The following is a 14,296-nucleotide window of genomic DNA, read 5'->3' on the forward strand; positions in this document are numbered from 1 at the left end:
AAATCCTGTACTGTTTGGTCAATTGAAAGCTCTATATTAGCTTTAGCATGACCGCGCTCTGTAAATTCTGTGATTACCTTTCAGCAGTCGATTGAAATTTGAAGGGATGATCTCTCACCCACCAATTTCTTTTTCTACCAATAGACCATTCCGTCCTTCTGTGACATCCGTCGGACGTATCCGCAGCACTAATCACCCTGTTCAACATGTCACGCTGAACGGAGATCGACTGATACTGGACCTCACCCTGGTGGGTGGCAATGACAAAGGTATCTTCATCAGCTTTGTGAAACCAGAATCCATGGCGGAGAAAGCAGGTCTGCGGGTGGGACACCAGCTCTTACAGGTGAAGTGCACACAACATCTTTTTTCTCAATTCTCCTTCTATCCCTTCTCCACATAGCTCAGTGCAGGAAATATTCAAATACTGAGCTCTTTCCCAGCATACCTGCAGTGCTTGACACATGCTCGCTAGACTGGGATTCCGTCATTTGAAACGTTAAATCTTTTCAATAGTTTCATGGGCGTCAAGCAGAATGGGTCCTTGTTTGAACATTATCTGGAGAGAAGCAATGCTAGTTCATTATTGATCAAGGAGGATGCTCTAGGGCATGGGTCTCCAAGTCTGCTCTTTAAGAGCCGTATCCCCTCCATTTTTTCAGGCAGCCGCACAAAAACATTTGAGAGCAGCAAATTGAAGTGGGAGCGTTTTTGCCAAGTGGTCATCCTGAAAACCACGATACAAACCTTGTTTGGTTGGATCCAGCCAAGATGGGTCCTGGCGACAACTGCTCTAGGGTATGGGCAGCATAGTGGCTTGCCCGCATCTAGGCATTTAACTTAGAAATAAGGCAGAACTTTATGTCAGCAGGTCTGTCCTGTCACCATACATACAGATCTAATGTTCTGCCATCTCACGCAAACTGTAGCTCTGTGGCATAACTACACCAGCTAACATCAATGATGGCAAAACACAGTTGAAAGGGACCTATGAATCCTAGAACATATTTGTCCAAGGTCTACAAAAGGTGAGGCAAGTAACAGACCAATACTATATGATTAGTCTACCTATCAGAAAAGGGCATGGCAGACCTTTAACCAAGTGACTTATCGCTCCAGAGAGTGCTCAGTTCGACAATGTTTATGTTTATTTATAAAGTGCCGGAGCTCACAGACAATGGGAATGAGATTGTGCCACGACTTCTTTCAGTCAAAGTAACTAAAAAGGGTGTAAGACCAGATTGCTTTGGATTCAGGCCTTTCCAAAGGGTTCACTTTGAGTTCTGATATGAATAAAGTTCATAGGACCAATCCAAAAGAGAATAAATATTTACAGGCACTGTTCAAGGAATTGGAAAATAAATAGAGGGCAACCATCCGCCGAGTGATTGATTTTCTGCTTGAAGTGGAAGTGTTCATCCAGACGTAGCTGATAAACACCTTATCATGGAACACAAAGGAAGCCTGGGCTAACTTCTGCAGTCTCGAAAACACGTTGAACTGAATCGCGTATTTTGGATTCGGACTCAGTGGTCGAAGTGTACGAAAAGCAGTAGTGGAACTATCCTCTCTACTGGCCTTTCCTCATTCTCTACAAACCCCATCGCCACGTCCCCTCCCATGCACAATACAAACCCCCAAACACATGCGCCTGCTGTTTAAGGGAACGTTCGGTGCAGTGCACTGAAAGTGCACATTTCAACTTCTTACTGCACTTTTATTTTAAAACAAAACCATTATGGAACGGCTTCTTTTTAAAATTTAAGTAGAGGAACAGTAAAAATAAATTTTAAAAAGTAGAGGAACACTGCTCCCAACCGCTCCCGCCCACTTCAACCACTGGATTTGGTGGACTTGGGAATTCTTGCGTGACTGGCCCATTTCTTCTGATTTATGGTCACAATTAAGGAAACTCTTTCCTCCCTAGTCTCAAGGGCACACTCAGTTACAGCGACTGTTCTCCTCGTCAGTAGTCACTGACAGCACATTTCAAGCGTCACATGAGTGGATGTCGTGCAAGGTGGTGGGTCACTGGGATTCTCTCCTCCCCAATAGTAAACTGCTTATTGGGTGGGATACATAAGAAACATACCAGGAACCATACAGATATACAGCTATGAATAAAGTCACATATGCATATTTGACCATACAAAAATATGAATAAACTAGGGGAAAGATGCAGACAGGGTTTATAGGAAACTCTTTGCCTCTCTCATTACAAGACTGATCATAAACTCCAACCACAAATGCCTTGTAGAAACATTAAACCCAAACCTAACTAATATCAAACACCACAAACCATTAAGGAGTTTCAGAAAAGTTCTGTATGACCAAATATGGAGAAATTCCAGTCGTTCAGTCATATTCGCAAATACATATAGGCTAGACTATTGCAACACCCTCTTCTTCGGCCCTTCAGCCTCTGCAACTCATCCAGAACAGAACTGCAAGACTTATCCTTTTCCTCAAGCCCAGGGACCACATCTCTCTGGTGCTGAAATCCCTCCACTGGCTTCCTGTGGCTCTCGTGGCTGCAAAGATCAAGTTCAAGACCCTCTGCATTGTCCACAGGCTTTCTAGAGTCTGGAACCTACCTCCAGACCAACGCTGCCTACCTAAATACTGTCCCTCACAAGCCCTCTGCTCATCTACCTCCAACCTTCTGCAAGTGAGCCGGTTCTCCAAGCAGAGATTTGGAGGGAGATGCTTATCCTCAGCAGAACCATGTCCCCAATCCCTCCTTAAGTGCTTTGGAACACTTTCCTGTGTATAGGCGCTATATAAATAAACAATACAATACAATACATTGGCCCAGGACTACCCAGGAGTTCTGTCTCTTGTCGATCTTCCATTTACATTTTCATACTTGTGAAAAATCCCATTCAAGCTTCTAGACAATGATGTTGATGGACACATTTTGCAGACGGTAGAACTGAAAGGCAGGCTATAAAGGCTTTCATTTCAAGTTATGTCATTCTACAATGAAATGAAAACAGGACTTAGCACAGGACATGGGTGCAGCAAACGTGACCTAATCAAAGCTGAAACTAGTGCACGAGTGCTGCGCTCTGCTCTTCAATTCATGCAGGGAGACAAGAATTACTTCTGGAATTTAAATTGGTTTAACCTTTCTTTCCTCCATGAAACGGAAAAAGGCATCTCGGGCCAGCCAGCCGTTAATTTGCCTGAGAACCAACCTCGGGTCATGACTCCCCTGACCTATGATCCTGCTGTGAACGTCCAAGGCCTGTTGATTTTAAGGAGTTTAACCTAGAAATAATCATGCACCGTCTTGAAAACATGCACATGTACAGTTACTTGATTTGTTACATGAAGCACTATATTCCGTTTTACTTTTGGTTTTCTAGCACCGGAAACTCATCTGCTTCTCTTGCAGAATTACTACTTGCTATCATTTCAATGCCCGGATCACAGATTTAAATTACAAACTTCTTATTTGTCTGTGTTGTTAATGACATTGTGGATTACAAGTTTTGCAACTATTGAAGCCCTTACGTACTAAGAAGATGTATTCGAATGTCCTGGATCATTGGCACTGCAATACATCACACTTTAACAAATTCACCTATGGGACTCGGGAAGCACCAACGAATCCCATTCAAATGCCCTGGACCTGCCTTGGTTTATTCTAAGAGATGTGATCAGCCTTGCCCTCTTGTCAGATTTCTGATCATCGCCTACCGCTTATCTAGTACTTTAAAAATAGGTGATGCCTGTGTACCCAAGCTCCACTCCATGATCCAAAGTGGCTGTTCAGGCATGGAGCATAGTTCCAAGTGCCCTAAGAGGGACCAGAGCCTCCTCCTGGTCACAAAGCTCCAACTAGTCCACATTATAGGACCATAACAGCAAGTGCAGGATCTTGGCCCAAATTCCTATTGAAATACATCAATATGATTTTGCTATAGAAATCAACAGTACAACCAGATGATCGGACTCCTCTGGGAGTCCAGATGTTTCATTTGACATAAAGCATTTCTGGGGCAGGTGTCTGAGCCTCAGGCTGAGTCAGTGCTCCATGAGGCAGGAATGAACCTTGTCAGGGACCTCACCCACACAGTTTGAGAAGGTCAGAGTTGGTTTGAATGAGACACAACCTCAATTATGCTGATGCTTATTGTGACAAACTGGATTTTTCTTCGCTGGAGTACAAGGATGAGTAAGGGTAAAATGGCCCACTCAGCACTCACACGTCTACAAACCATAAAACAATGCAATCGTAAAGGTAAAACAGGCACAGACAAGAGATATACATCCTTTTTCTTTTGTGTCAATGCTGGCTGAGGGAAGGCTATACTCTCAGGAGGGGTGTGAAGGTGAACCAGTAGTGATTAAAACAACACAGTATAACTGTCCAAAATAAAGGGAATAGGTAATTAAAGTTTGTATACAAATATAAGCACTTTGATAAAACACAACATCTGCAAGTAAAACGAAATGTGATTACTATATGATAGCCCACCACAAAGGAAAGAACAGAAGTGATGTGATGGACTGGAGAAAGTAGCACTCTGAGTATATTTCCAGGGGTGTTAGGCAATGTACTACCATAAAGGGAAATCTTGTTGAAAACATGAGCATTGTGGCCTAACCAGTCTGTAGGGCCCAAGTGGACCATAAGGGATGTTCCCTGTCCTAGTCCCTGGATTAAGTTCTTGGTGGGCTGATGCATCAGACCCGAGTTTGACCAAGGATGTAAGCTGATCAGGCTCAGTCAGGCACATAGGATAGTGGAGGCCCTGGCAGAAAGGTTGGGTCCAGCAAGGCTGAATGCGGTTTGGTGGTCGAACAATGTTGATTCCAGTGATGCAGGTCTGGCAGTCCCAAGAACACTTCAATGATGGCCAGGCTGAGTTAGGCTTTACCCCCTGGAAGAGGTCGGCAAGTGACGCTCTAGCATTTGGAGTCAGCAGGCGATGGTTGTGAAGTGGTGATCGAGAGTGCATCAATGTGCTATCATTGAGATGGCAGTTATCTGGCTGGAGGCCAGAGGGCCGAGATGTGGTTGCGACCTCCATTTAAAGTTGGGGAGTTACCCTACAGAGACCTGGTTTAGATTCTGGTGTTGAGCATACGCTTTGGGCCTGACAAGTGACATGCTTTGCAAGGACACAATTCCGCATCGAGCTGATGTAGAAACAGTGCACTTAGTTTGGCTGGTTGGAGGAACGCAGACACCAGCACCAGTGCCTTCCCTATCGTTCAAGATGCAGGGAACACAAAGCGACCGGTTTGGTGTGGGAGAACAGGGAGCTGCAGCTGGTGTGGCCCTGCGGGTTGCTGTGAGGCCTTTGCAAAGGACTCAAGGACAGGATGCTCCAGCTCAGGGTCTGCTCTTCTTGCACATACAATCTGTGGCAGAATGTTGGTCCTGGTCCACATCACTGGTCCCTCCCAATGTTCCCTGGGAGTGGTTAGGGGACAGATCTTCCTTCTGTCTTAGACAGCGCCTTCTTCACCTCCGGCGGAGGGCTTTGAAAAGTACAACCGACCCAAAGGAAGTCCAGGTCAGAATCTTCAGAACGTCTATTCAACCTTAGGGGATCCTCGAGCAACAGAAGGGAATTCTGTTGAAGGGATGCGAGAATCCTTCTTTTAATGGCACAAGTCCTCAGGTGATTGGTTTAAAGCTAGCCTGCTTTAGAGGACCAATCCCTGCACCTGGCAGGAATGGACTTTGCCCTCTTGATCTTGCACCTAAAGTGCTTTGCTCCAGAGGAAGTGGAGGAGACAGGAAAGGGAAATAGAGACAGTGAGAAACAAGTGTCTGGGACACTCTCCTTTGATACCTGGGTCCTGGACAGGTGGCTGCTGTGTGACTGTCTCGAGGGGAGTGTATTACCATCCCTCACAAAGAGAATCAAAGATAGGCTGGGTCCTCAGGGTTTCTGTCCTGTCATGGGTCATTTTCAGCCCGTCTGACCCGAATACACAATCCTTTCTATAGTCGAGCTGACTCACAGGTGCTGACACATGTGCAATATCAATTGGAATGTGGCAGCTATGATCCTAAGAATCGCCATGCACTATGTCTAAACTCAGGCATAGCTTAGTCTTTGAGAATACCCTGCTGTAATCATGGGATACTTATGATTATTGTGGTTTGGTTTCCTGGGACATATCTTAAATATCACCCCGGTGCGGCAGTGACTTTGCTGTCACTGAGGCCATCGAATGGGCACTTTGTGACCTTTGAACCCGCTCTGCGCCATAAGAAGCGGGTGCTGCGGTTTCGGCTACTAATGCAGCAGGGCCCAAGTGCACTATGCTTTTGGCATGGAGTTTCAACAAAGGGGACCTGGTTAACAGATGTCCCCTTTGGAGAAGGAATTACCTGCATCATGTTATGTACTAAAAATCAAAAAAGCCAGGGCTTTGCACCATTGCCAAATGGCAATTCATCACACTTATTATATAAAAGTATTACATATTCCGTATGGTAGGGGATTCATACCCATTAATTGGTACATTAAAGTGATTATAAAACCCCTGGGATTCATATACTTGATTGTGTCCCCTTAACGTACAATATTGTGATCTGGTAGAGGTTGTGATGAAACTAGATTTGGTGAGAAAATTCCTTAATTAAGGCCTCCAGACTTGTGAACCAATCCTAACCCGAGGCACCCTCACTGTGAAGATGCACTGCTCACACAAAATTCTAAGGGTGACTTATCCAATTGCAAGCAACGCAAACAGCCTTTCAACCATTTTTTCCTCTATCTGGATGAAACCTCCTGAAATCCGCTTAGCCACGATTAGCTGAACAGATCAATCAGTGCCCTTCGGAGGTCCCCAAACGCCATGAAGAGATGCCCCACTCCAGCAATTGAAGAAGAGACTGGCTAGAGTGAATGCTCTGCTTTGGCACTTTGCATTCAGAACTGTTGTAGGAGTTGCTACTCTGCATTGGTAAAGGACATTTGAGCAAAGAAAGGAAACCTTCAGTTATGTATGGGGATCCACAAGTTTACTGGGAGAAAAAGGCAACCATCGAAGAGCTAGCAATTCCATGTGGTTGGTGGGAGCCTGTCATACATTAGTGTCAGGAGCAGGCCCCTGACACTAATGTGTGCAAGGGGCCTTGACAGTGCATATTGGCGCTATTACCTAGACCTTCCTGAAATGCGCCGGTCGCCTTAGAGAATTAGGTGACCGATCACTTCAGCAATGAGTGCAAAATGAAAAGAGGTCATTCTCATTTTTTTTAATCATATGCACTCTTTTTCGAGAATATGTGCTTTATTGTTCAAAGTAAGGAATACATAAGGAATGAGACGGGGCTTGTGACCCGATAGGTGCTGACGGTACATCCTCTTCCACATAGCTTGTATCAGCTATAAGGGCATGAACATGGATAAGCTCCACAAGGAAACAAGCATTGCCAATCGCAACAGTTTTGGCTTTTGTGTATGCATGGGATAGGCATTTGCCAGGCACTGACATAGTAGTACTAACTATCCATTAATAGTAGCAGCTGCTAAATCGTGTGAGACCCTTGAACAAATGCCTATCTAATAACTATAAACAATCAAAAACTGTTGGCTTTGCCAATGCTTTATTTTAACAGTACTTCAGTGAAGGACACACATATGATTTATAAATCAAGTGGCTGAAGGCACGCTTGGTTAAGACGTTGGGCCTCATTACGACCTAGGCGGCCACAGAATGTATGGTGCCGGTAAGGGGTCTGCCCTATTACGGGGTCCGCTGGTGGGTCCTGCTGAGAACGTCTGGTAAAACAAGTCATCCTTTGCGGAACCCGCTAGCGGACCAGGATGCTAACAACGGGCCTGTCATTAAAGGGCTTGTTGTTAGCATCCTCCCCATTCCCATTTGAGCCCTATGGGCCCTATGGGCTCAATGGGAATGGGGATTCATTTTTACCGGCGCCCAGAAAAGGGCAATTACCGCGTCCGCCAAGGTCGGTATGACCCCGTTATTGTCCTTTTCTGGGCGCCGATAAAAAATCATTACCGGCGGCAGCAGTGCCCTTAAGGGCACGGCTACCGCCTGGGTCATAATGAGGCCCATTGTATTAAAGCAGGAGCTCATTTAAAGCTCCAGTTAAGCTATTAGCTATCAGAAGATAATAACACTGGCAAACACTTTGAGCAAAAAGTTTGATGTTACTGCTTGAAAAGACTAGCTCAAGGGGATCCCTGGAGGGTATGTTTCAGATGGAGAGATTTTTGTGTGGTGGCATATGTCACATAATACAACATCAAATAATTCATCACAACCTCCACATTTACAGGTAACAGCATCAAATCTGTATCCCTGATCTGGAATCAGAGAAATGCTCATACTTCAAATTGACAAAACACAGAAAGCCTGGCACATGGAGAGGGCTTCCAGGGATCAAACTCCTCTGATACGTGCATCACATGTCATCTTTGATGTTAGTTTTAGCAGTGCGGGTTCGTGGTGCGAGTTATGGTTGCTTAGCTTACCATAACTGGTGAATTTCTGAGGTTTATCGGTTTTACTTGTAACCATAACGTCCCTTTAACAATGTTTTTTCAATTAATTTCATTTGTTTTTACCAGTGCATGCTAATTTCCTACAACTTGCTAATATCATACCACAAACATTTCTGTCCATTTTACAAAGTTTCACCATAAAACTGCCATTTCCACCTTCCAGCATCATTAACACTTCTATACACTTTTTGCAACTTTTTCCACCATTTTTGTGTTCATCGACATCCATGAACATCTGATGTCATCAGGGACTTTCCAGACAGTCTCACGTGACCTTGTGCATGCGCGTGGCATGACGCCGTGTTCGCGAACGCATCTGCACTTTGCAATTGAGTCGGTGCTTCTCAGACGGTTCAGATCTGCATTTTCTGCTGGTCTAGGAACATTGAAGCTCAAAATTTACCATTTCACAGCTCCTACATCTATTCTTACTCATTTTCCATTAACAATATAGTACAAAGCACATACTTGAAGAATATTAACAAAAGTGCTATTTATATTAGAAATGGCATCAGCTATTGCATCCCTCCTCCCCAATACCACCAGCTGGAGGATCTACAGAAGAAAAAAAGCATAGTACTTTAAAAGTCAATGAAGAGGACCAAGAAGATGAGGTAGAGAAAGTGCCTACCTCTAGCACCCAGAGAGAATCATGGGTATGGCAGTTCTTTACCACTGTTGGGAATGTACCAAAGACTAAATCAATGCAGCACCACACACAATCCAATCACCACAATGCTCTCAGAAAGGTTGTTCCTTTCTTAGGAAGTAGTAGGTTGTCTTCCTACACCTCATTTTCCTCAAACAATACAGTAACCACACACCCTTCTTCAATGGGACACAAAATTCCACCAGCTACCTTACAAGCGATAAAAGAGGCTGTTGATCCTTATCATTCGAAGGCAACAGTCCTATGGGTATACTGCAAATCATCACTCTGCACCGGGGAGCAATTACAAAGTGCTTTTGAAGCTGTAATCAAGGAGCATAAAAAACACTGCCCCCTAGCTTAGATGTAACACACCCGCAACATCTTCCCCTGTCCGCCCACCCCTGCATATTAGCGCTTGGTGCTTCTTCCCTCATTTCCCTCCCCACCTTATGTCATAACCTCTCATGCAAAAGAAATAATCAAAACACAACAAAAAAAGGTTCCTTTAGCAACCACCTTTCACAGTTAAAAAATAGAACACAAACAAATCTTATAGACTCAATCTACTTTACATTTCTCAGTAAAGTACATAGACTCAAAACGATTTGCCAACATTTCCATTCGCATTTTGTGTTATGCTAATGGGAAGAATGTGGCGTTCATCCCCCATTCCAGGGACTAGAATGGGGGATAACAGCAAATTTAGCAAAAAAAAGTATATGGCCCCATCAGAGTGTGGATTTTCCCATAGTCCCAATGGAAAAAAATGCTCAGCCTACAGCCCAAACACTGGATGGATGTTCACCAAATTTGTGGCGGGAACGGTGGCTTGTTCCCAAAAACGTGCTATTGTAAATTTGGTGTAAATCCATGCAGTATATTTTTTTTAAATGACCAAAAAGTAGGTCAAAATAATTTGTGATATCTGGGTTCGGTCTGCAGACTCACTTCCCTGTTCAGTCTGCAGACAGGCCTCCAATTAGTCCAGGGGCCGACGTGAGGTCCGCCGACATCAGACTCGCACACTGATTGGATGGTGAAAAGCATGAAGTGCGTCAGATTTTTGGAAATTCCCACCATGTTGGATTTGTGGACGTCCGCCGGTGTCCGCGATCATGTGGTAAGAACATATTAAAAAACCCAATATTGCACTTATCAAATTCATCAATCAATCTCTCGGGAGGTGAGGGGTGATGAGGTTGGGATGGGATATGGCCCTAAAAAGCCAAACAACTGGCATTTTTCTTCTGTGATGTCCGCGAACAGTCCGGGACAGAACTATGATGTCCGCGAAGGGATCTATGCTTATTTGTGCATTACAGGGTTGGTGAAAAGCAGTTTTTGGATGACTTATAACTTTGAAGCCACTCAATGAAACTGCATGGAATTTTGGAATTTCCTTGCAGACCTGATTCCGAATGGTTTTGGAAAGTGTGGTGCTGTTTTTTCAAGCTGGAACAAAATTAGAGGGGGCTTCCCAACATTTTGTAAAGGCTTATAAATGTGGCGCCATTTGACGAATCTGCATAGAAAGTTTGTGCAAAGTCTGAATGGATATTGTCAAGTGGGGGCTAAATTGTATGAATTTTTAATGTATGTACATTTTGACACTTTTGAAACAATAAAACATGGGAAGATTTCCAGCAAACTCGTGTAAGGAGCAATGGCAAGGACCTGAAAGCATGGTTTTGCGAATGTGTCAGTGTTTTATTTTTTGACAAGTGGCATAATGTAGGTACACAAAATAGTGATATACCTTTGACATACTGCACACAGAGCTCCTATAAATGCCCATATGCATTACCATCTAAACACTGCCATTAAAACTCCCACTATTTTCCTAAAAACATCAAAATGCACCTACTTATTCAATCACACCACCACTCACTTCCTCACTAACCCAAGCCCATCACATCCCTACAGACACTCTTCCAACCTTCCCACCACACCTACTATGCCACTTCAAAATCAAACAGCATTCTAGTCATCTCTGCAATCACACCCACACACCCGCCCATGCACCATACATGCATGTACATTCCACAACATTTATACAACATTTACACCCAAATTTTCTTTTTTCCCAACGGACACAACAAAATGCCTACTAAAAACAACTCTGTGGAAAAGAAAGAAAAATTTGAAAAGATCAAAATAAAAGCAAGCTTATAGTCAACCACCTCTAAAACAATTTATAGAAAACAAAAAACAAAAGAGCTAGTAACCTCACTCAACAAAACGAAACCAACTACGACTAAAAAAAGGTAAGGACCCTATTGCAAAACAAAAAGTAAAAAAGATGTTCAAAGAAAAGCAGACCTACTAAAGAACCTAACACAATATCTACCAGTGTTTTACATAGCCACTATAAAACAATCCAAAAAATGTATGTTACAAAAAATGTACTTCACAATCGTATAACAAAAGCTGAAAAGTCACGATCTATGCTTAAAAACTACTGCAGGAGACTAATCCTCTAATCACTGATTGACAATGCATTTCTACTAAAGAGAACACTGTTTATATTTATTTTAAACAGAATCAAACCATTCATTTAATTAATTAATACATTACAAAATGTACTTCTAAACATGCGCAATGTCAATATAGATACCTTTTAAAATTTCTGTGAAGGTGAATGGATTTGCGCAGGCAGCACAGAACCATATTCCAATGGAGACGCTTATAAACAAGAACAACAAAAAAACATTGTCATAGACAGTGATGGCCGAGGGTATATAAAGATTCTAGACACCATTATGGCAAAACAAACCCAACAAACTTTCAACCAAATGTTCCTTTCACCCAGACAAACCGTCCAGTGTACAAATGCACATGCAGCTCAATGTGTAAGATACACCATCAATCCTGGACTTTGAGGACATTCATTAGCCTGCATTTTAGGAACTGCTTGCAAGAGCACCTTCCACCACATCAAAAGGTTAGCTAAACACCACTCCGCTATACAGAATCTTGTGCATAGACTATACTATCAAAGAGGTACTGCTCTAGAAATGCAAAATGTAATTAACATTCTCCTTCATGGAACAGCCAAATAACTCCTTCAAGAAATAGAGCACATCCAAAGTAAATACTTTGGAACTGAAGTTGACTTAGAAAATTCAGTAAATTCAGAAAACATTACCGAAAACCTCACAAACACCAACCTCCTAACAAAACACATACAAAAAACAAATAGCTACATTTCAAAACACATCTGCTGAAATACCAGACCAAATATGTCTCTGTCACAGAACCTTTTCTAAAAAGAGCACACAAATAGTAGACATGGTCTACAAAATAGAGAACAATAAGGAATCACAATGGTTCCAATTAGATGTATATCTAACAGCAGAAAATAAATGCAAAATAAGTGATCCCTCAATACTTTGCTCATACTGCAACGCATAGCTTAACAATAAGAAAATGCCTTCACAAGCAATCACTAATAACTTTTCCAACTTCCAAAGGCTCTCCAACAACTGAACTTGTATGAGAGCATTATAATCCAAACAGTACACCCATTTTCAACCGACAACACCCAAATTACCTCCATCTGAGTTATTAATGGGCATCCATGGCAAAGTAGTATATTTGACATTAGATCTTAAAGAAAATGTACAAAATGTAGGAGTACAACGACCAACAAATCAATCTTTCATTGTAATAGTTAATGGTGTAGCAACAAAAGACAAAATAATTTTGCAACTAGTCGAATTAAACAAAGTTAGACAAGTCCTACAACATCTGAAATAAAACAATGCATACTACAAAGATATAAACACAGAGGAAAACACAAGAGAAACCACCAAAATAATTCAAGATTCACCAGCAACTGGCCAATTTGAATGTGTAGATCCTGTTATGCAGCCAATATTTTAGACCAGTATACAATTCACTCACAACACTCCAAAGACACCATTGAAGATGCATTAGAAACAGATCAAATGTGTCAAGCGAAAGGATCCCCAATCAGCATATAGGAAAAAAGTGTAGAAGCATGTTCCTTTCCTCTACTCTTTCCTACAGGAAAAGGAGGCAGATATGACGAAAGGGCCACACAAAATGACGAAAGGTCCACACAAATTAGTGAATAAGAATATATCTCTTTACGAATGAATTCTGAAGATCCCAGATCCAGACAAAATGTAGAATACATTTCCTACCTCCTGTTCGAATGTGAACTAGCCCCTCTATGTTATGGAGTTGCACACACACCAAAAACAAGCTCTAATATTTAAAGATATCCGCTACCCAACTGCTTAAAAAAATAAAAGAAAAAGATGACGTTTTTCAGTCAAGTATCACAAATCTCCTGGCAAACATATGTGGTACAAAATATAACTGGTTCCGACGTCAAGCTGATGTACTTTGTATGCTAAGGAACCTAGACCCACCCACAAGGTTTGTTACTTTAAGTTGTGCAGAGTATGCATGGGATGACTTGCATGACTTCTTATGCACTGCAAACCAAAATAAAGATGGAATAGATATAGAAACACCAGGAGAACTCTGTTCTCTTGACTCTGTCAATGTATCAAGGTATTTTCATCATCGCTTCATTGCCATGCTGCACTTCATCTGCAATAAAACTACCCCTTCGCTCAGAGAAGTGGAACACTTATTTTGGAGCAAAGAATATCAATCCAGATGAGCACCACACATCCGCATGCTTTTGTGGATAAAAGATGCTCCCAAATTTGGCCATGACAGTGATGCCACTGTTTTACAGTTTATTGAAAAATACATCACCTGTGACATACCCTTAGAAACCACAGATAGTGACCTACTTACACAAATCTTAAGCTTCCAAAAACATAAGTGTGGCATATACTGCAGCGGTAGATATAAAAACAAAGGTAAATACTACACCAAATGTCACTTTGGCTTACCTGTGCCAGTTTGCACAAAAAAACAAGTAAATAGCTTGATGTCTTCTGTTGTACATATTGTAAAAGGCAAATCCCTTAAAAAGACATTAAGTTTATCAAGGATTACAATGCAATCATTGACCTCATGTGGAAACAAACACAGATATACAATACAATGTAGACAATTCCACTGCAGTTGCAAGATATGTTACAGCCTATCTCACCAAAGCTGAGGAAAAATAGCTAAACAACCTCTGGGATGACATATC

At 42.3% G+C, this 14,296-nt stretch overlaps 1 protein-coding gene across 2 annotated transcripts in view; it reads left to right on the forward strand.

Moving 5' to 3' along the window:
• Positions 1 to 14,296, forward strand: part of CARD11 (caspase recruitment domain family member 11) — a 1,247,701-nt gene that overhangs the window by 921,868 nt on the left and 311,537 nt on the right. For both annotated transcript variants that reach the window (XM_069647590.1, XM_069647589.1), the window contains exon 17: positions 145 to 346. In XM_069647590.1, coding sequence (XP_069503691.1) covers positions 145 to 346 — 202 coding nt within the window. The remainder of the gene's footprint in view (positions 1 to 144; positions 347 to 14,296) is intronic.

Source organism: Ambystoma mexicanum, chromosome 2q (assembly GCF_040938575.1).
Source record: "Ambystoma mexicanum isolate Mex_15411 chromosome 2q, UKY_AmexF1_1, whole genome shotgun sequence".
Taxonomy (NCBI): domain Eukaryota; kingdom Metazoa; phylum Chordata; class Amphibia; order Caudata; family Ambystomatidae; genus Ambystoma; species Ambystoma mexicanum.